The 23,534-nt window shown below is 39.4% G+C and overlaps 1 protein-coding gene across 4 annotated transcripts in view; it reads right to left on the reverse strand.

Moving 5' to 3' along the window:
• Nucleotides 1-4,750: 4,750 nt before the first annotated feature.
• Nucleotides 4,751-23,534, reverse strand: part of LOC118335937 (myelin-associated glycoprotein-like) — a 19,176-nt gene continuing 392 nt past the window's right edge. Inside the window, exons 2-13 of one of the 4 annotated variants that reach the window (XM_035672450.1) lie at nt 19,885-20,016; nt 16,622-16,729; nt 15,506-15,581; nt 14,983-15,351; nt 14,494-14,790; nt 13,743-14,000; nt 12,224-12,484; nt 11,602-11,907; nt 10,006-10,105; nt 9,294-9,390; nt 8,969-9,022; nt 4,751-8,666 (exon numbers count right to left, since the gene is read on the reverse strand). In XM_035672450.1, the coding sequence (XP_035528343.1) occupies nt 8,508-8,666; nt 8,969-9,022; nt 9,294-9,390; nt 10,006-10,105; nt 11,602-11,907; nt 12,224-12,484; nt 13,743-14,000; nt 14,494-14,790; nt 14,983-15,351; nt 15,506-15,551 (1,947 nt within the window). In that variant the 5' untranslated portion in view covers nt 15,552-15,581; nt 16,622-16,729; nt 19,885-20,016 and the 3' untranslated portion in view covers nt 4,751-8,507. The remainder of the gene's footprint in view (nt 8,667-8,968; nt 9,023-9,293; nt 9,391-10,005; nt 10,106-11,601; nt 11,908-12,223; nt 12,485-13,742; nt 14,001-14,493; nt 14,791-14,982; nt 15,352-15,505; nt 15,582-16,621; nt 16,730-19,884; nt 20,017-23,534) is intronic. The other 3 variants (XM_035672449.1, XM_035672451.1, XM_035672452.1) reach the window with 3 other exon arrangements.

Raw genomic sequence — 23,534 nt, forward strand, 5'->3', positions numbered from 1 at the left:
ACACCAATGAGCAATATTTCTCTTATCCTCTCCTTTATACACTTAGAATCTCATAATATCACAGTGTGTGTATCATATTGAATTACAAATTTGCCCCTTTAAACATTAAATGATTAAGAGAAAATGTTTTTGTTTGGTATCTTTTTAGATCCCCTCCATCACTGTGAAGCAATGCAAAACTTTTTGAAAAGGGTATTGTAACTATGTGATTTTATTTTGTTATCTCGAGAAACCTTGAGAAAAATAACTTACGGCACACAAAAATCTTGAAAAAAAAAAATCACATCAGGAGACTCGTTGAGAAATCTACAAAGCACTTATATCCGAGCTGCCCCAGTGAAGCCTTTCACTGCCTAACAGTAAACAAATGGAAATCTCTCAGTTGATGATCTGGGACCAACAGAGCAGCAGTGGAGTTGAACCTTGAACAGCCAAACACGAGGGCTGCAATGATTTTTCGATTACTGACAGCTATTTTGATAATCGATTAATCATTTGTCGTTTTTCAAGACATGCTGGTTTTAAAAAAAAAGGGAAAGGCCATGCACATCTTAAAGTCCACAGGGATGGGTGCGGGATAAAAACATATCTAGCAGAGTTGAAACAGATAGATCTTAGAACTTGGAGTGCAGATCAATCCCCCAATTCCATCTTTAATCTAAGGATTTGCTCTTTTCTATGTCACTAAGTAAATGAATCTTTTGGCTTTGTACTGTTGCTTGGGCTCTGGGAAATTGTGATGAGCATTTTTAACTTTTGACATTTTATAAACTAAACAATCGACTCATGGGGGAAAAAAATTGACAGATTACTGTAAAATTACTTGTAGTGGACAATATTGCCCTCAGAAAGTACCCTCTGATTTTAAGCATAGATGGTGTGTTGAGCCATTTACAACCCATGAAATGCACATTTTTATGAAATTAGATGAAAACATCAGTATTAACAACAGCATTGTTCTGTTTCGTCACAGTACAGTCATATCATTCAGTTTACAGCACAAAAATCATTAAGTCTGAAGTAGGGAAAATAATTATTCAAATCATGATGATGTGAGATTTGTTGGTTTCTGTACCACACAAACATGTTTTCTGTATGAAAACATTTGTAGGCCAGGGCATCTCTGCAGTACTTCATTATGATGTTTTGTCACACATTATACCTTTGCACTTAGCCACATTTCGATAGCTCTTTAAAGTTAGTAGAGTAGAAGTGTAATGAAATACTCAAGTACATAAATATATTATTATATTATATTACATATAATAATATAAATACTCTTACTCCATAATAATCCACTGTTTTACCTGCAGGGGTTTGAAGAACTGTTAATCTTACCTTGTCTTCATGTTGGCAAAGTGACCATCAACCACATAAAATTAAGCTCCACTGGAATCTTCCAACACATAAGCTCCATATATATTTAGGTTTAGTTAACCAAGTGATCAACTGCTTTCTGTCGTTTATGTTCCACCTCTATTGCTACCAGCTAACCTGGTGACAGAAACAGCACAGAGCTAATAGCATTAGTAATACAGTGATTTTGGTAACTGTCTTGATTGTTTAATTTGAAAGATGTTGCTGTCTTTCAATGGTTTCTAAGTTGTAATAAAAAGCTGCAACAGCTTCCCTTCAAAATTTTCTCCAGAGTCCTGAACATCCACAACTGCACATGAACTCAATAATTACCGGATATCAAACTCACCTGCTGCCTTCAGTTCACTTGGCGTGATTGACTCTCCAGCAGTGCAAATACCCCCTTTCACCACACAATGTGACTGACACTTACATACCATTGCAATTTACACAGAATCCATTTTGACAGTATTGTCCGAATTGATGCAACTAAAGCAAAAGAAAGTTATGGATATGTTTTTTGATGATTATCTTTAATGTTGGCACCATAACAAGATTGTAATAAAAATGCACTCCTGTGTCTGCATTGCTGCCTCTCACTGAGAAAATCAAAGTCACCCAGATCAGAACAAACATCATGATTTGATGATTAAGACATTCAGTCACTTCCTCTGCAATTTTTACATTTTAAGTGCAGTGACAATGCAAGATGTTCAGCTGATGAAACCAAGGAAACTCTACAGTTGAAATCACAGGTCTTAAAACAGAATGTTGCACATTCAGTTATTCCATTGTTGCTTAATGAAATGTTATTACCACTTCACCCCTGGTGTGGCTAATATCTTGGTAAACCTGCTCTGGAAAGATTTTATTTAAATGTTACAACAAAAGCTCTAATATAAAAAATATTCCCGGGCCCCTGTCCAGGTCTGAGCCCCTTGAATCATGGATACCCCGACTGTCAAAATACAAGATACACCAACTCTGACAAAATAAATATCTGTAATCCTCCCATCTTTAGGCGCCAGTCCACCTTTCAGCAACAGCAATGGACATTTATGGGAAAGATCAATTACTTCAATCACTTCTTATAATTCAAAAAGCTATTTATAAAACAAGTAAAATAAGTAAATGTTGTGTTTGACCTCTTTTTACTTTGTTCTCCTGCTCTTTTCTCTCCACACTGATCTCTGTGAGTGTATCTGCTCCAAACCGACTCTTCCTCTCGTCACTTGTCTTTGCTCTTTCTTCCTACTTTGTCCAACAAAAAGGATTCAGGAAGGTCAGTGTGGTCTGCTGTCCCTCTGTCAGAGGAGGAATCATCACTGTGGGCTTCTGGGTCAGATCTGAAGGGAGAGCAGTCCATGAGTGGAATCAGTTGAGCAGCCTGAAGGTCATCATCATCATCAGGCTTAAAACAGTTACTTAAACATTTAAATAATAATTGTTAAATAATAATAATAATAATAATAATAATAATAATAATAGTAAGTAGTAGTTATATCAGGATGTGTGCTGCAGTTCCTACTGGCTGCCCACAGAGGTAGACAAATGCCAAACATTACTTCATGCTCAATTAAGACTGTAAATACACCAAATATGTTGGTACAGTTTAATAATGAACATTTCACACATTTTATATATATAGGCTATTGCATGTTAAGTTATTCCATAGCTGCATGAATAAATGTGGCACCCACTTTATTCAGGCTACTCTGACATTTTCTTTTACTGTGAAACACTTGGCATCTTATGCAGAACGTTGCTATTGGAATAAAGTTTTTTATAATATACAGGGAAGAATTAGATAATATAAAAAGTTGTGTTTTGCCTTTTTCTGCCTTGTTCTTCTCTCTGCTGATGACTGCTGAGCGACTCCTCTCTTCTTTCCTTATGGCTGTGAAGTTGTGCGAAAGGTTTAGAAACAGGAAGTATACATGTGATTTTTTTTATTTCTTTATCGTAAAATTGTAGCAAAATCTAACCTGGAGATGTATTGAGTAATTTTTCTTATGAAGTTTTTGTGTTCTACAGATTTTGGTCATATTATAGTGTCTTCATTTCTATTTTACACTACATTGTAATGCATAACACATATTCAAGTCTGCACAGTGTGGTGTGCACGCCTGTAAATGCCCTGTCATTATGGATATAAGCCAATGGTTTATATCCATAATGGCAGTTAAGAACGATGGTCAAATGAGATTTTGCCACTGATGATGTGTTTTAAATACCTGCAGATTCAAAGAGAAAGGAAATTCAATTAGTGTCCATCCTGGTTCAACAACTTTATCAATACAGCCTCTTAGCAAGAAACTCTAGGTTTTGTATTTATATGGCTTATATTTTGCAGTATCTGAGGGTACTGTATAGTTATCACAGAAGGTGTCATGTTGTATATCCAATTAAGAAGCTCTACCTTCACAACTCAAAAAAGAATGGAAAAGAAACTCTTTGTGTAAAGTTGTCTCCATGACTTACCTTAACCAACTGTAGTGCAAAACCTTCAGGAAAGGCAAGTTTCTGTATTTATAATCATAATTCTTGCTTGCTACCCTGAAACAGTTATATAGTTATTTCTCTCCATACTGCATCTGGTAGTGAATCTGAGCTAAGTTAGAAGTTTGTCAGTAAAATTATTTATAAGTGGCCAAGAGTCTAAAGCCACGCTAGCAGCTCTGTGAGGTTATAGCTAGGCAAAATACTAACATCAGCATGCTAACTTGCTACTGTTCTTAGTTTAGAGTGTTAGTGTGCTAACATTTGCTGATGTAACCGGCACCACATAAAAAGTCAGAGTATCCCCAAAGTTAGTCCCCACAGTTTAGGGACACATGAATGTGTGCACCAAATTTCATGGCAATCAAATCAACGATTTTGAAGAGACAAAACCAAACCCAATATATATATATGTATATGTATATATATATATATATGTATATGATTTTATAGAAACATTTTGAATAGTATCTCAACAGTACTCCCAAAAACGTAACGTAATTTGCAGGTTGTAACTCTAATTCCAGTCACTTGTCCTGCTGGTTTTCAGGTACTGTAGGTATATTGGAACACGTGTAAGAAACTCCTACACTTTCTTACCTGCATTCCCCTAAACACAATTAACTAATTCACTTCATAAAGTATGTTGTTACCAAATAACATTGTGACACCAGTAAATGCAGATTAAACTCTTGTTTGTTTTAGTGTGACCATGTAAAACTGCATTTTCAAAAGATTTTTTTTGGTTTTACAACCAAAGAAGTGAAACAAAGAAGTAAAACATCATAATGGTAGAAGTGTCATCACGGCGATGTTGCTTTTCAAAGAAAAGAGACAGCATGGGAAACAGACAGTTCAGTTTGTTTTCTATCAATAATCAACTGTTTGCATTTTGTGTTGCTTTTATTTTATTTATGTTTGCGTGGAACTGAAGACAGATGAATTTGCTTGAGGCATGAAAGAAAATAAAAGAGCAAGCAAACTACATCATTGCAGAAATCCTACTTTCATTAAGTAACAGTGCTAATTTGCAGAGAGATTGCAAAACCCTGATCTGAATTACTGTGTCAATCATGTAGAAAACAAATAATAATTATGATCACCACAAAGTATAGAACATACAAATTTGCTTTACAACACACTATGACAAAAGATTAGGTAAGACATATTTGATATTTCCACTTTGAAAAGAAATTAAATAAAAAATAAAAAATCCCCATGAGGCGTTCAAAGACAGGAACTGGTTATTGACTTTGTGCATACAGGAAATTTAAGAATGCTAGCCAGCATATCTTGAACCCTCCCATCATGAAATTGACAGAACAGTGTCCTAATAAGAGGATAATGTGAGTAAGAATATCTGGTTTACATGCACAGAGAACTACATTTTTGACCTGTTTTAAGGTGTGTAAACAACACTCAAAACCCCCCAGTACTAAGCTTTTTGTATTAGGTACCAATACATTTTGTAGACCTGCTTATATTTTTATATTTTTATATTAAACACAAAGTAAGTGAAGCTTATTTGTCTACACTCTACATGTTTAACATGACGAGAGGCAGAATAAGACTAAGGTATTCTTTATGAAAATGTTGTGCCAATTAAAAGGCAAAAAGAAGTTTAAGAGTAGAAAACATGAGGCAACTCAACTGTTATGTGACGACTGAAATAGAGATAGTAATGCCTTCACTCAGATGCAAATAAAAGAATAGATCAGTGTATGACTTTGTTAAACCTCCACTGGTCAGCAAGATCTTTTAAATGCAGTTTACCCACTCAGACCTGCACAGCACAGCATAATGGGTATGTTTTGGTCTCAGAAAATCATCCTATGTATGATCTGTATCATTGTTCTTATGTCAGAAGCAACCTGAACCCTTATCAACATGCTTTATTCAACTGGGGTTTTGGCAGAGAGGGATTTATTTGGGTTAATGTGAACAGCTCAAACAGAAGTACTCCTCATAGTGTAATTTTGTTGTTTTCATATTGCCACTGCTGAACAATCTACCCATATATAGAGTTAGCAGTTAGCAGTCAGAAGCCTGTTCTGTATTTTGTAATCCTACTGATTGTGAAACCAATTAGGAACAAAGAGACATGCTGCTGGCTTGATGAACCTAATCCATCATTTTAAATGAGACTGCCAGAGCACGGCATTGTTTTATAACATACATTTATAAAGCCTTTAAGGCCAGAGCATGTGAATCAAAAGTAATTTCAAGCTTCAGAAGAGATCTCTAGCTAGATTTTACTTTCCACTTGAGACTTCTGTCAACATCAGTACATCAGTGAAGCAAAGTCTGTTTAGGAGAAGAACACAAGTTGCACATTTGATGTTCAACACACTGATTTTGGAAAGTCAAATGTAATTGTTTTAAATGATTCATTTAGACAACAAAATTGCTTAACATGACTTACATTGTTAAAACAATCCAACATACAACTCACCATCAATATTAATTTGCATTTTCACTACATATTTAATTGAAGGACAGTGATTACTGACCTGTTAATAATGAGAATCAATCAATTCTTGTTGTCTTTTTAAAATAAGTCAGTTAAGGATGCAGTGTTTCAGGGTTATTTTTAAGCACATCTGAGAGAAACGAAGGTGTATGACTGGAGAGATGTGATGCAAAGTGGAGAGAAGTGGAAGAAGCACATTAGTGGCTTCATAAGTGGGTTGAGGTTCTAAAAGGGGAACTACACTGACTTAGTGGCATAAAGGTCAGGTAATTATCATGGGCAGTAGACTGTGAAACCAGTTGTATAATGTCCTCTTACAACATGCTTTGTAAGATCTGAGACATCATCAGGGTTATCGCAACCTTGGAGAGCTCGGAGACTGCAAGACAGAGTTTGACAGATATGGGTGCTTACCAGGCAAGGAGGGTCCAACAAAAATATGCTATTGGTTGCATTGTGGGTAATGTAGGATCCAGTAGGTTTGCAAATTGACTAAAGGTTAGGACAACTTGGCCTCTGCTGCTTTGATTTTGACCATTCTTTTTTAAATATGTCCCTTGAGAGTCACCCAATTTAATGGACGTGAACAAACTGCTGGAGTTGCCATTCAGTGATTGATAGAAGATCAATTAACACAGCAGGTTTATACTTTAAATCAACTGCAGGCAAAGTCAATAACAAGGTTACTCCGTGCACGTAAACATAGCCTCTGATTTGTAGTCAAACAGTGCACACTACAGTAGTTAGAGGCTGGTACTATTCACTAAGCTCATATTAAGACAGTGTTCAGTCAAAAATGTTTGAATGATGTGTGACAAGACTGTTTTTACTTCCCACACTGGCTTTTATCCACAATTTAATACCTGCTGATAAAACAGTCATGCAGGGTATTTACTGTACATACTGGCATCCCTTTCCCTTTCAATATACATCTTATTAATATATATTATTGACACCATCATTATCAAGTTAGACTATTAGTGCGCTTTGATATTACCTCACAGGTTGATCAAATGTCTTTGAATAGCACAACCAACTGGCTAGTCAGCATCACTTCTTGTCATTCAAACATCTGATGCAACCCTGTGAGAATAAAGCATCAACTTCTCATGTGAAGTGATGCCCGAACTTCCCATATACCCCAGTGATCAGTGTCCTATGATCTTTCAGCACGATTTGAACACACGCACGCATACACACACACATTGTCTAAAAGAGATAACACTTTGGCCACTCGCACGCAAATATGTTGTGCTTTAGGTCTGTATTTTCCGGATCAATCAGAGAGCTAGAAACCATTCTTAAAGGAGAAGAAGTATAAGATGAGACAGACATTTTGCCTTGGCCACAGTGCAAGAAATTCCCAAAAATCTCAACACATTCTACAGTTAACTGGAAAAATGCTGGGAAGAAGCTGTGACATTTTTCAGAACTGGACAGTGTACCACTTGAATTTACAAAACCTCTTCAGTTATTATCAAAAGTGATGATGACTTTTCTTTTTTTCATTTATTATGAGAGCCTACCGTGTCACAGCACACATTAAATACAATTATGTAGAAACAAGTTGCTGAGATGTGTTTCCATCTCTCGGTCTCAGTCGGTTATCGTCTTGGGATGTAATTAACCAAAGGAAAGAGAGGAGAGTTTTGCTCTCAGTTGATAGACACACATACATATAAGAGAACAAAAAGCGCAGTTACTCCTTGCCCTGATGCTTCGACTGGCAGCAGACACAGTGACAGTTAAGAGACAGATGTAGAGCAAATAGTATGATGAATGCGAGCACTCAGATGCCTGTTTGACAACAACATGAACAACCACAATGGAAGCAACAAAAACATGGTCGCTGGTTAACACTGCACAAATGAGTCTAGAAATTTAAATAATTTCCTTTACATTGTCCAGTGGGTCATGCTCTGACCCAAAAAGTACTAGTTTTTCCAAATGATGGCTGTGAAGGGGCGTCCCATGGAGGAGGGGCAGCATGAGGGGGGAGTACTGGCATCGAGTGGTACATTATACTGTATATGACAAATCTGAGGAAGTGAGAGAAGAGGAGTCATCATATGCAGGGTGAAATCCAGTAGAGGAAAGGGGGTTATTACACAGTTTATGGGGCAGAATATGTGGGGTTGCCACTGCGTCTCGCATAGCCGAGGGATCAGGGAAGGATCGCGATTCATTTGGCTTTGATTTCCGTGTAGTTGCTGCCGTCATCCCCCCTCCCTGAGGCCCCCTCCCTGGACCTGGCCCCGATAAACTCCAGAGCAGCGTAATTCAGCTCTTGCCTCTCCAGTCCTGCCATAGAGCCCACAGGTTGATAATCCCCGTCTTCTCCCTGCAGACAGAGGGACCGATCAGCGGCACAAATCACTGGCAAGGTACCAGCGACAGCTCAGATGGCAGAAGAGTGTGACAGACACCATAAAGAAAAGATGTTAGTGGTTACTGGTCGACAATTGACAAGGAGATTGAGATGTTTCCTGTTACTTTGGCAGTTTGTGTTAGCAATGAGGCAGCCATGCAGAAGGCAGTTCTGGAAACAAATGGCAGTGTACTGAACACAGAAGCTGAAATGCGAGGAGATGCATCTGTCACTGAGGCTTGTGGTTTTAATGGGGATTTGTTTAGGAACCTTACCGTAGTCTCCTCTAGAATGGAGTTAAACTTTGAGCCCAACAGCTCTGTCTTAAGCTGTGCAAGAGTTAGGGGAGAGAAAAACAGACAGAAAAATGCAGAGAAGCGATGAAAGCAAGAGAAAACAGTGTTTGGAAAGGTCATGGTTGGAGCTACTGGACTGATGGTGGGAGAGATTCCTTCTATTACCTAATTTTCAGAGGTCAAAATGGGGTGTCACATTTACAACTTGTTTCATTACACAAAACTATAACCCCAAACAATTTGAGAATGGTCATCCAACCCATCCTCCATCATAATCATAATCATTGACATCGGCATGTCTCACCACTTTCTTCCTCAGATTTTGTTTGTCCTTCTTGACTGCGCTGTAGTACAAAGCTGGGTTCTCCAGGACCACGTCCTGCCTAGGGTTGCCATTCTCTCTGGGGGACGGAGTCACATAATCAGACTCGGTCTCGACTGCCACTAACGCAGGGTGACACGCCAAGCCTGGGCATCCATTTTAAAACAACAAGCTCTGTAAGGTTATGCTGGAGGCCAACCGTGGCTGTGAGTGACGTGGTTATTTCATGGGTTTAGTTGCTGAGCTCACACCCACTTCAGGGGTGATTTGCCAGAGAAAGCTTGCAAATTTGAGGGTCCAAATATGCCTTCAGGCTAAAATAAAACACCTTGGTTAAGAGGGCTACCTGGGTTTGTATTTAGCATAGCAGGTCAAGGATATAGAAGCAGTGTCAGAGCAGGGAATTGTGCCTGCAAAATATAAGGTTAGTCCAACTTTCTAACCCACTCCACAAGGCAGCCACTGTGGATCTCCAAGGAGGGACTTGTCCTGGCAAATAAACTGAAATTGCTCTAGAGAAATAATTCTCACGTCCACATCAATCCCACATTCACTCATAACAGTGTGCATCAATGTGTTTTAGAATGGATGACAAGGCTTAAGTGTTTCCTTGGATTTCAGAAAATGCTTAGTGAGGAAAATTACTACTTCTGCCTCGCATCGGCCTCTCCATTAGTGTGTCACTTATACTCACTTCTTGTTGTTGTGGCCAACGTATCTCACTGCTGCAATGATGAAGGCTATGACCGCCACTCCTCCAATGGTGCCAACTATAACTGCCATCATGTACTTTTCTAAAAACAAAGGTGATCAAAATTTAAAATAAGGACATACAACTTAACTACTAGTCAAAATATTAAACTAAAAATAGTAAAACTGTGAACAACGAGACAATAATGAAAAGAAGAGCATGAGGAAGAGGAAGACACCATCTTCATCTTAAACCTATGTAGACCACTGGTTCCAAAAATGTTTTTTTAAAGGACCCCTTTTCTATCATTATCATATTTCATGTTATTTTGAAAAATGAGAGTAGAGAAGTCCATGTTTCAGGATGAGGCTTTATCTTTAGTTCAGATCTTTGAAGTTTGGATCTAAAAAAAATAATCTAAACTTTAAAAATAATTTAATTTAGTTTTCTTCACAGAAATGTACATAATGCTGATATATCGGCGTACTGTGTATATTTGTTTAAGTTTTCTTAAACCCTTTAAAATCAAGAAGGCCTTGGGACCGCTATGAAGCTTTGGCGATCCCTAGTGGGGATCCTGATCCGCCGGTTGGGAACCGCAGTTGTAGACTACCAAAAATTAAAGGATTGTTCACTTAATCACAGCATGACTGGATGAATTTAAATCAGTAAAGAGATAATACATAGGAAACGTTTATGATGTCCGTCATGTACCTTTATGAAGATGTGAGGTTGACATTCATCTATATTTTTATTTTTGTCATAATCCCATGAATCCCATGAAGAGACTTAAACCAACAATGTGTTATGTGAGTTTCAGAACAATCCCATGAAAGTAAATAGTTTGCACGAGGCATGGGCAAAATTAAAAGTGGCACATAATCCTACAAAGCAGCTAACGAGGATGCTATGGAGTACATTGGAGGGGAGCCTGAATAATCACAATATTTATTTTCAAACTTAGCATCCCAGTCCTTTCTGATATTTCTGCCATGCTTGAGATTTTAAGTCCCGGTTGGATCAGAGAATGGCGTTGCTTGGGAAATTCAGAGATGCGCAAAATTAACTTTTTTTTACCATTATTATATATATATACTAAAGTAAAATTGTTGCGGCCTTAACTGGCTGAAAAATCCAAGCAAATGCCCAAAAGAGCAGAGTTTCTGCACAATGTCAGGTTGTGCATTTGGTGTAAAAGCCCTTAGTCTGTATCTCAATACTCAGATAGTTCTGCCCTACCAATGGCACTCGTTCATTCATTACTACTTAACATATAAATGTGTAAATACAAACTCCAAATACATAGTTGCATTCCTTAAAAAGGCTTAATAGCCCCTTTTAACCAGCTGACCACTGTATTTTTCTAACTGAAATAAGAGGAAATAGTGCATTTGTTGGGGACTATTTTGTAGCTCCGATCAATGCACATTTAATTTACGGCAGCAACTCAGCTTGTATGGGATTGATTCAAAGTAAAGTACAGTGCCCATGTTCATGTTAATGAAGAAACATGTTACCCAGTGTAATAGTGTGGCTCACTAGTGTGTTTCTAATAGTTTTTGGATGACAATGGAGGTTTTGGTGCACAGTTAGACTCACTCTCCTGCTGCAGCTCCAGGTGTACGCTCTCTCTTCCATACATGTTGGAGATGCTGCAGTGGACGTTGACTGCAGGGCCGTTGTCGACGCGCTCACCTTTCTCCCGCATCTTAATCATACCCGTGGAGGTGTGTCCGTCTGTGTGCGTGTAGAAGTTGTAGCGGTTGTCTGTTTCATTGATGGTGATGTTCAGGTCGGGCAGGTAGAACTCGATGGTGGGTTCAGGGTTTCCTGTGGCCATGCAGACACACTGGACGCCCTCCCTCACCACCGTGCACTTTGACTCCTCCAGAAGGACTGGGGCATCTGTTGAGGGAGGCAGCAGAGTAAAGAGCTGCAATAACAACATTGAATATGAATGTATATGTTTATATAACTGTTGGTTATTCACTGTCATGCTTCATATTTTGGTCTGGACATGTGTTTTCTCATAAATAGGTAGGAAAAGGCTTATATACTCAAAGGAAGTAGGATATGTTTGTAATTTCTGCGAGTGTACTTCATATACACTGAATATTGTATTTCCAAAGGTTGTAACAGCAACTTTAGAGATGCTGATTGTAGGCCAGTCCTTCTTTTTTACAGTGCTGGTGAATGAAATGCAGGGCAGTGAAGCACTCACACTCCACAGTGATGTTTAGGGAGCTGCTGGCTCTTCCATGCTCATTCTCAGCCAGGCAGCGATACTGCCCGTCTCCCTGCGGTGTGATCTCGACAATCTCCAACACTGACAGCTCGTCGGCGGTGATGGTGCCCACCAGCTCCCCGTCCTTCAGCCAGGTGAGGGTTGGAGCCGGGCTGCCCTGGGTGCTACAGTGCAGGGCCAGTGAGGTTCCCTCTTGTACGGTCATAGACTCATTTACCACAGGCTCTCGAGGAGGGTCTGAAAAAGAAAGGTTGAGAAATGTATTATTTTCCTTTTTTTATTCACACAGTTACAAAAATTCAATCTGCAAGAATTTTTTTTTTTGCCCACTTGGGGGCAGCGGAAACAAGCTGTAATCAACGTTGACATTTCATCACCTTTTAAGTTGATATGGCAAACAGTTGCTTATTTACACATCTAGCAGTTACAGAGCAACATTATCATTCATTTGGAGTTGTGTTTATGGACCTCTGGTTAATTTAAGTCCAATATTCACTCTCTTTCAGCTCTGTTTTTGGTCCCAATTCCTGAGGGAAATATGTCTCTTTAGCTGTTAAATGCTCCAATGTGTTCCCTAGATAGTCGTTATCTGTGTCTGTTTGTTGTTTTGTGAAAAACAGGTAGTGAACCGTTTTAGAACTTGTTACTGAAAATAACAAGCTCTGACCAAAAACATTTTGAGAGCAGTGAGAGTGAACCAAAAGGGTAAAGGGTTGGAGAGCTAAACAATGCGCTGAAACTCCTTGTAAAGCTCCACAATGAAATAGATAGATGAATGAAGTACATGAAATGAAGGACAAACTCACAGCTGCAAATAATGAAATGTGGTTATACAGCTCCAGAGAGGTCTCAGAAAAACAAAAAGAAAAGTATTGAATCTTTCTTGTGGCAAAGTTTAATTGTCAGTGGCGTTCTAAGGTCCCAGTTTGATTGTTTCTTGTGTCACTCTGTGATTATACCGAACAAAAAAGTACAATGATTTATTATACTATTAGTATGTTGTATGGATTTGGGACACAGCTCTAGTTTTTCTACAATATTGCCCAGTACACTTTTTTATTGTTCTGCCATTACTTCCTAGTAGCTCTGAAGCTCCGTAGTGCTTATTGATTTGTTGGTGAATCAGGGATAGTTGAAGTGGGAAGTAGAAAATACTGAAAAACGTATCAACAACAGCTAGAGGGGTGATCTGAGTTTCTATAAATGTTTTGAGGCTTTTTTATTTGTTCCCAAATCCATTGTAGCTTATTGTGAGTCCATGGTGACAACTGCTGCCTATCAGGAGTATTTGATACTCAAAAAGTGGATTATTCCTTTATTGTTTCTGATTGGAGAATTCAAGCTGATTGTACAGTCATAACTTGTTTTAAATCATCATCTAAACTTCCAAAAGCAGATCCAAAGTAACATGATGTGTCCCAGTTCCCTACTACACACTAATTGTATACACTATGTATGTTGGAATTGGGGCACAGCAATTGTCTCAGGGACTTACATTTGACAGCCAGGTACAGTGAAGTGTTCATGATGCCGTAGCCATTGTCTCCGACGCAGGTGTAGATTCCCTCTTGCGCAGATGTCACATCGTCGAGTGAGAGGGAGATGTTGGATGCCGTGTCCCACAGAAGCTCATCGTCTCCAAACATCCAGGAGATCCTGGAAGGAGGGTTACTGTCCACCTCGCAATGCAGCATCACTGAACTGCCCTCCATCACCTCTGAGGACACGTTCACCCAAACAGACCGTGGAGCATCTGGGAGGGAAAGTAAGGCAGAGAATTTCATGCCTCAGGATTCATGAGTCTGGACAACACTGAATGACTCTTATTAAAAATGGGTTGATATTTCCTGCTGATGACAACATACATAATAGTCCATAAAATAGGTCAGCAATATATTTGTGTGTTGATATTTAATCCGCGCTATATGAATTTGAGCCTTTTTTTAAACAGTGCAGCAGAACATTAATAGGGCTACATTTTCTACATGGTTCACCCAATTTGGATCTGCAGACCTTCAAATGAAAGCTAATATTTAGCCTGAGCATATTAACTACACGGTGTAATTTCCAAATACAAAGAAACTTTAGTGTAAATCCAGAGTCTCCCTTGCTAGGTTAACTATAGATTCCAAATCCCCAAAAAATGTGACCAGACTTTTACCACCAACACTGATGGCTTACCAGTATGCTTTATATGCAGCAAGAAATTATGAAGCATTATATGCCTCAGGTGGTTTTTAACTTACACTTAACATCTAAAGAGATGAGCCTCTCATAGACCAGAGTGGTGTTGGGGTAGTAGACCCTGCAGCCCAGGAGCTGCCCATTGTGCATGGGTCTGGGTGTAAAGGTGAGGGTGCTGGAGAGTACCGCTGTGTTACTCTCCTCCAGGTAGTCAGAGCTGAATTCTGGGTCGGGCAGGTAGTCGGTGTACATCCACTGGATCTCTGGAGCCATGTCGGGGCAGTTGTCTGGAGCGTAGCATGTCAGTTCCAGATTCTCATCGCTGACAATCTCCTCTGGGACATCAATGCTGGGTTGATCTGGTGAACAGGAATACAAAGACGTTACTGGATATCTTTAATAAATAATAATAAGAGGAACTCTGTTTGTAAAGCAGCATTTTGTTTTAAGATGTAGCTCAATTTGAATGTTCACATATTTGCATTGCTATTTAAATGTCTTGCAATATATCTTTACATTGCCAGTATATTCCACTCTAATCCGGGACTTACCCAAAACTTTGAGCTCAGCATAGTCTGGGAATGTATACATGTTGGCTCCACCAAGGTCAGCACGAAAGTAGTATCTCCCTGAGTGCTCTGTGCCGATGTTGTTGATGAGCAGAGTGCAGTTCCTCTGGTGCAGGTCACCCAGCAGTTTGGTGCGGCCTTTGTAGCTTTCGTGCACAATGTCTGTGCGTGTTTTGAAGACCACAGGAGGGAAGAGTTGAGGGTACGGCTGGCCAAAGTACCAGATACCGTGAATGCCACGGTACGGCCTGATACCAGACGGATACATAAAGGTGCACGGGATGACCACACAGGAGTTTGTCATGGCTGAGATGTCCCGAGGTACCCAAACATTCCACTGGCAGCTGGCATCTGAGAGAAGATCAGAGACAGACATTGAGTGAAATTATAGAAATTATCTCCAAGGCTATAAGATCACTTCATGCTTAGTACTGAGTGTGAGGTCCAATGGAAGGATGTCTATTCTGTCTATATCAAACAAGGAAGAGGTACAGAAATGTATTACCATTGATGATCAACAGCAGTGGTAAGAGCAGCTCCAAACACCACATGGTCTCTGCTCAACGCTGGACCATAGACCTCTGAAACACAGAACATCCTGTCAGTTACAGCACATGCATCATCAAGAGAAAAAAAATCCTGAAATGTCTTATTTACAGCATTGGGTCTGCTGCATGACTCACACACTGCATCTACCTCTAAGAATCACTCAAATAATCTTTCTAGGGTTTGAGTATAGCATGGTATCCAAACCTCCATCAAAAACAGTGTTTTAAACTTAATGACTATACTTTTTTTTATTTAAAATTGCTCAGAAATCTTAAAGATGGTACAATTTGCTCATCCCACAGAGGAAATATTTCCACTGAATCACTGATTGTAGTTAGAGTTACAGGTAGAAAAACAGAAGAGAAAATGTTATGTCAGTCATTTGACATACTTGTTACTATTAACAGAATAAGGAATGAATACAATTATATAGAGGTCTTGATTCACCCAATATCCCATTACAAAGCACAGCACATTATGGACTAGATTATATAATAAATAACTGGATCAAGTAATAGAAATGTTGCATGTTGCAATGCCAACTGAAAAAATTAACAAAAATAAGTATATGGGGCGAAAATAATGTGTGATTTACCATTGTTATAGATGGTGAAGAACCTGAAATTGCTGAGGATGCTTAGCTGAGAATCAGATGTGATGGATAATAATTACAGCTTAAACTAGTAGTTTGTACCCATTTGCATTTTAAAACATGTCACATTCATATTTAACTTAGCTACTGACTATAAAATGTGAAGGATGTGTTAGTTGGATGTGTGTGTTTGTGTTAATAATGCCCATTTCAGTAAAAAAGCAGTAAAAAAAAATAATAGAAAAAAAGCAGTTTAGATATAATACAGATATAGATCAAGATGTTTTATTTTTTATTTTTGCATTAATCTCTTCTTCTGAAAATGATTTACTGTATGTGTTTTGAGTCAAAGCAACCAAACAGTTGGTTTGCTCCACATGCAGGGTGGTTGTATGATCTATGTAAAGACTAATAAAAATGCTTGTTAGTGTCTTCTAAAAAAAAACAAAAAAACTGCTGTGACTTGTAACTTGGTTTTACCTGGAAATGCTGATGGTGAGAAACAGACAGAAGCTCTGCAGGACAGCTTGTCAGCAGCTCCACTAGAGGGTGTTCACTCACACCCAGACAGCTTCACAGCCTTCTTCTCTGTAAAAAAACACAAACTAGTGACATCAGCATCATCAGGCGATGACATCACTCACACACCCCCCACTCGCACTGAGCCATAGTAAGTCACACAAACTCAGCGTCAGTCAGCACCTGTTTGCTGCCCCTCAGTAGAGTCACTCATTACGGTCGCCATACGTAAGCCCGTCTAATGAATGACACTCACTGTTATCTGAGCTCTGACACCATGCCAAACTCCAGTCACCACACATCATGTCATCAGTGCATTACTGATACTATCTGTGCTGTAGTAGAAATAAATTAGGAGGTAAGGAGGGAACCATTGTGATGACAGCAATGACAATGTATATTAACAAATTCCATCGCATTTATTAAGAAAATTAGAAAAGGAGCTAAATAGCACTAGAAAATGCACATAAATAATTTTGTATCACAGCACAGCATTAAGATTTGTTCCAAAAGTCCACTATGGTTTTGCTCACTTGATGACTTTGTTAAATGAGAAAATAACAAATTATGTCTTTTGTGTCTGGTGTTTTTGTTAGTTTTCTCTTTTTTTCCCCTATTGTCTGAAATATCATCTCTTAGTTTTGGATCCAAATAGATGAGTATGAATTCTAATTTTAATCTTATCTGTTTTCATGTTAGTATATTAACCTTAAAAACTGCCATTAAACAGTAACATATATCCCACTAATGACCAGCATTCAACTATATTTAAGTATGTTAGTAAGTAAAAGTTTATTTATATAGCACCTTTCAAAACCTGAGTGACAAAGTGCTTCACAAAAGGCTAAAATGTTAACACATACACATCCATGCACACATCCATATGTACATATTCCATTCACACAGTTGGAATCATCACAGATCAAAAGTTGGTTTGTGACTCACACACACCAAAAAAGAGATTACTTCAGTTATTGAGTTAAAGCAACCAAGAGAGCTTGCTGACCTGACTCCCAGTGGGAGGCTGTTCCACAACCTTTATCATTCTCACAGGAACATGTATTAGATGTAAGGGTGAGTGAAGCGTAAATGTGGGATTGGTCCCACTACTGTGGGAGGAGGAAGGTAAGGTCGACTGTTTCTTGACACCTCTTAAAATCAGTTGGGTCTTTGAATTACTAAATTCATTCAACCTCACAGAAACCTAACCTGTACGTATAATATAAATATAATTACCTTGAGTTAAACGAATGTCAATACCATTACGATGACTTTGATACAAGAATAAAGAACTTATAGTATGTTCATCTTTTCTGTGTGTGCATGTGATGCAAACAATCACAAACTGTCAATTTGTATAAATACTGTCAGCATGCTGCCTCTGTGCTGCTGCTTCTGTAAGAAAGGTTGAGTTTAGTGGGTTTACGTGGTCATCATAGACTTCTTATTTTTGTTATATAAGGTGAAAAAAGAGAAAACATATAACACCGCTCATTGAGTCATTTTGAGATAAAAAAATAGGTCACACGTTCCCCTATTTAACCTGTTTATTGATGTGAGGGTATACATTCCAACCACAAGAACAACTGTGCCTCTTGATGTCTCCACAGATGAATACCTCCTGAGAACCTTTTTCATCACTAAATGCATCACCACTATCTCTAACTGTTGTTTCAGTATTACTTTTGGCCAATCACTGACTGCACCCACTGTAACATAAATGTTTAGATGTTTCATGGAAGGATTTTTTTCTGTAGGATTTTTTATCTGTATATTAAATGCATGCAGGTTGGTAACAAAGTGCAATTACAACACTGCTCTGCACTCTGAGGAAGGTAACACTGCAACACCAGAAAATACTGTAATTCATCTATTTATCAGTAAAATGTAATATTGTTGCGTAATCCATTCTTTTTGAGTGTTTAGTTTATTTTTACATTTTAATCATTCTAGCTGGCTTTTGCTTTTTACTTTGCATGTTTTTAACAAAATATGTGTTTAAATGCTATATAAATAAAATACATACTATTATGATGATGACTGTTACTTGTGCAGTGGATGTAGAAGTAGAGACAAGCACAAGAAGAAGCAGAGGATTTAGCCTCATGCTGCAGCAGCCGGTGTGTGCAGATGGCAGGCCTAGGAGTGGATTGTGTTTTAGAGCTTCGTGATTAACACATCACAACAACCCCCAGAGAATCTATGACCAATATTAGCCTTGTTGACGGAGAGAAGAGAAAAATGATGTTGCTTCAACACTGCAGGAGGCTGTGGATTTGTCATACTGCTCATCATGCAGCTCAAGTGAACATTTAAAGTAAATTTACTTGGCTATTAGCTACCTTCTACTTACTAGCATTTTTTGGCCACTTGGGGGCAGCAGAAATAAGTTGTGAACACAGTATTGACATATTATCACCTATTAAGCTGATATGGCAAACTTCTTTGTTCTCTTGTTTATTTACACAGACAGCAGTTATAGAAAAACCATATCATTCATTTTGAGTCATGTTTCCGACCACCTGCCTCTCTTTTAGCTCTGGTCTCTGGTCTCTACCAACTCCTACCAAGAGGGAAATATCTGGCTCTTTAGCTGCTAAGTGTTCCACTCTGTTCACTAACAGTAACTGTGTCTGTTTGCTGTGTGGTGCTGAGCAGGTAGTATACAGGTAGTATTTAGAGTTGTTTTTCACTGAAAAGGATGCCAAAAAAGGATGCTATGGGAGCAGTGAGAGTGAACAAAAAAAGTAAACCCATGAGCTGAAACTTGCTATAAAGCTCCACAAAGACGAGAGGAGCTGTAGATTTAGGTGATAATTATGAGTGACCCCTGTCATTTCATTCATTCTTATAAAAATGTATCATAACTGCTTTAAAAATAATCATCTCAGATGGAAAGGGGTCACATTTTAAGACATCTTGGCCCATAATGCCACACTGTTGGCTGTGACAATCTTAACTTTTCTCCAATGTTGCGTCAAGCTTCACCATCTGCACTGCAACAAAAGGCCAAGAGCTAGGCGAGTATGTCCAGGCAGAGAGGCCGTGCATCAGCAACGGCAGGAGAGAATAGAGCCGAGCAGCCAGGCAGGACCACTGACACCACCACCGACCCCAGCAACAACGGCCTCATTGATGGGGCAGACAAACGGCTGGCACAGAGCACACACAGCATACGTGTGCACACTTAAGCGCACATGACACACAAAACACTTGCCTCATACCAGCCTCAGCACCAGGCTCCTGCTCCCTCTCAGTCCTGACTTCTTCTTCTTCTTCTTCTTCTTCTTCTTCTTCTTCTTCGTCTTCTTCCCGTTGTTTTTGTTTTCCCTGAGTTGGTCGTCTTGCTCTGAATCCTAGATGTCAGATTCAATGGGAAATGATAGAAAAGGGAGATAAAGAGAGATGTGAGAAGTAGACAAGGGGAAGGGGAAGAGAGGGAGTCTGTATGAGCACTGGTTTACATGTGTCGTGGGCAGCTCTGAATATGCGTTCAGGCATTTCTGGAGCCGTTCTTTGGCCCACTCAGAATTCCTTTCCTCTGTTCCACCATTTGCCGGAGCTGTCCTATGTGTCTCAATGCATTGAACTTTGGACCTTGATCATTCTTTCTTCTGAGGTCAAAGCAAAACATGTTGACATTAGCTGAACTTTTTCAGGAGGTTGATGCCCAAGACACAAGGGCAAACATTGCGTGGTAAAGGAATGATGACTCAATAATCACTTTGAGTAAGGCTGCGGTAGAGCAACATACAGAGAGAGTAGGAGGAACATAGAACTTGTGAAATGGATATGGTTATATAGATTAAAGATTTACATTAGTTTAACACAGATTTTGAAGGTTACCTAGAACCTAGAACCTAGAACGGTTGATTTAAAAAAAGTCACCACCTAAAAGACGATAAATCACAATTAAACTCAAGAAAGCGTTTCAATCTAAAGCCATGCCTGGATGAATTTGAATTTCAGAAATGTAAAAAAAGGCTTCAGGGCATAATCATTGATCTTTCCAGCCCTATGCAGATCTAATATTTTCCCTGCTGGGGAATGTTTGTGGGGGCGGGGAGCACAAGCATGAACAAGCACTAGTTTACATATAAATTTAACAAAGGCAACTTGTCTATCGAAGTGGCACTTTTTTCCCCACTCTCATTGTTACATGTAGGGTGAGTCACTGTGTCCAAAAGCTGTTAGGCCACCAGCCAAGTGATGGCATTGACCGAGCCATGGATAACCTCAAGGGAATCCCTCCATAAACAGTCTGGAGAGGAGCTGAGGAAGAGAATGCTGCATTGACGCTCTGAAGCCGTGTACAAATGAATACGCGGCATACAGTACACCCCCTACACACACATGCTGCATAAGGCATGCCAACACACTCCTCAGTGTGGGGTGTGCAGCTATGTGACCTTCCTCTGCATCCCCTCTGTGCTGTTTGTAAGCTCAGCCTGCTCCATTGTCCAGCTTGGACTGTGCTCACTGTATATGCAGCATTTGTACATTAAATGTGTGAGAATGGATGGCGTGAGGGTCTAGTTGAACAGAATCATGCCATGTTTGTTTCTGTGTCACAGAGAAAGAAGAAGAAAAAGCAAAAAGTTATATCAGCTAAAAGTCTCAGTTAAGACTAAAAGTCCATCAGTGCTTATTTATCTCCATCTGATCTTTTTGTTACTGTGTGCAGAACCTCTGGTTCTAATATCTAAAGTAATCAAACCTCAACCTAATTACTTATTCCACATCACGCTTCAGGGATACAGATGCTATCTGAACAATCATCTCTGCTAAATCAGGCCACAACACCTTTTATGAGTCATTTTACATTATTGAAATTGCTCACACAAACCAAAAGGCTCATACAAACAATCAACTGTGCCAAGAAGAACATTTTCATTGTGAATATCGTCTGCGGCCTGTGTACAAGAGATTCGCCGTGGCTCTTGGACAGAGTGAAAAAGAATGGGAAGCTTGTATGCAGAACACTGCCCATTGTGCGAGGGAGAAACTGGAGGAATTTTTCCGGAACAGGCCCGCTCACAGCTTGCGCTTTGCTGTTTGCCTGTGACGCGCGTTCGTCCACCAGCTAAGGCCCCCACTAAAATACTCAGAGGAGCAGATGGTCTTAAAACATGACTGCTCCCCCTCCCACACATGAAGCTGCGATGAGCACAGCGCACCGCACACACTCATGCACACAAGATACAAACATAAACACGGAGATATGCCAATATCCAGTCACACAGTCTGTCCAGGGTTCTGCAGAGAGTGCTGGCATAAATAAAAGATTTAGACTTGACTTAAAGGTAATCAAAGAAAATAAACCCATCGCTCCTTGCCTCTTACAGTAGATACTTTGAAATGTATGGAAGGTACATAACGTACCTCTATATTTATTTTCCTTGCTCCTTTTTATGTTTTTGTATTTACTTATGCTGCTGTGACAATCCGTCTTATATTTTCTTAGGTCCAAGTCAAGAGGGTTTTTCTTGGTATTTGCATGGGTCTGTGGGTGGGTGTCTCACTCCCTGCCTAAGTTTGTACTGGTTTTACATATATTTGCACATTTTCTATTTTCGCTTTTCAGTATTACTTTTTTTGGGATGTCTTTTATCAAGACCCACAGAGATGGAGTATTCTACCAAGAGCACATGAAGCGTGCATGACAGTAGAGTAAGCCTGAGTTGGCAGATCCCTAATATAATAAGAGACCAGGAGCACCAATAGCTTATTTCCATCTTTTCTACCTGGCAAACCCAGTGACTCTGGCAATCCCCAGACCAGTGGGCAGATGGTGAGCCACAGGCCTCCTCTCTCAGTAGAGCACTCTCCCTTCCGCTCTGAACAAAAGGGGGCGACAAACAGAGCCATCACCTGTTCAGCCACACAGACAAATAAAGTGTGGCCCCATCCCAATGGTCCCTGAAACACTCCACTTGACTCCCAAACCGGGACAGTGAGTATAAATCTGCCAGCCTCTTTCCTTCCATTACCACTGGTCGGATTTTGGATACATAAATAAAATCTTAAATCTTACACTGACAGTCTAATTGGATGGAAACGCTTGCTGCACACGTCCACCGATTCTTTTAAAACACATTAATTGGCCTAAAGCGGAAGCTATTAAAGGTTAAATCTGAAACTCAAATGTGTCACCACTGATATGATTTGCATAACCTGTGGGGATTATGCTTTTTGGTACTTTGATCTAGTTCAAAATTCTCCAACTGGGTCATAATTAAGAATTAATATTACACTGCATCACCACCACCACTCTGATTTTAATGACACACTTTTGTTACCCTTTTTAAAACTTCAACCTTTTTCTCTATAAACCTATAACATTTGCTTCTGACAGTGTCATCAAAGTAAACATATCTTTCACTTGTTTGGATAATGCAGATCACTGTTAAATTACCTGTAAAACAGTTTTGGTTTGCTGTGTAAATCAGAGACTGTTCTACCTGGCATCAGATGCCTGTTTGGATGTGGTTATACGCTTTGGCAATTACAGGAACAGCTCAGCGCTAATGGCACAGGCAGCAAAATCTGTCCAGTAATAATTGGCAGGGCTTTTAGCAACCCCTGCACTGAACAACATGCGCGCACACACAGATAACACTCACTCGTTCACTCACTTGTTGTGCACGTTTTCACATCAACACATTCACTCATGCACATATTCGTTAAACCGCACACACCCACATTTACTCATTACCTAACTCAACTTGTGACTCATCCAACTCTCAGTCTTTTCACTAGCTCACTCATCAAATCATCTATGACCACTCACGCAAAACAAGAACACTCTCACCCTGACTGTAGGTGTTTGACCTTAAAGAACAAAAAGAACAAAACTAGATAGATAGATAGATAG

The sequence above is a fragment of the Morone saxatilis genome, unplaced genomic scaffold (genome assembly GCF_004916995.1).
Source record: "Morone saxatilis isolate NCDOM2014 unplaced genomic scaffold, NCSU_SB_2.0 Contig24, whole genome shotgun sequence".
NCBI lineage: Eukaryota > Metazoa > Chordata > Actinopteri > Moronidae > Morone > Morone saxatilis.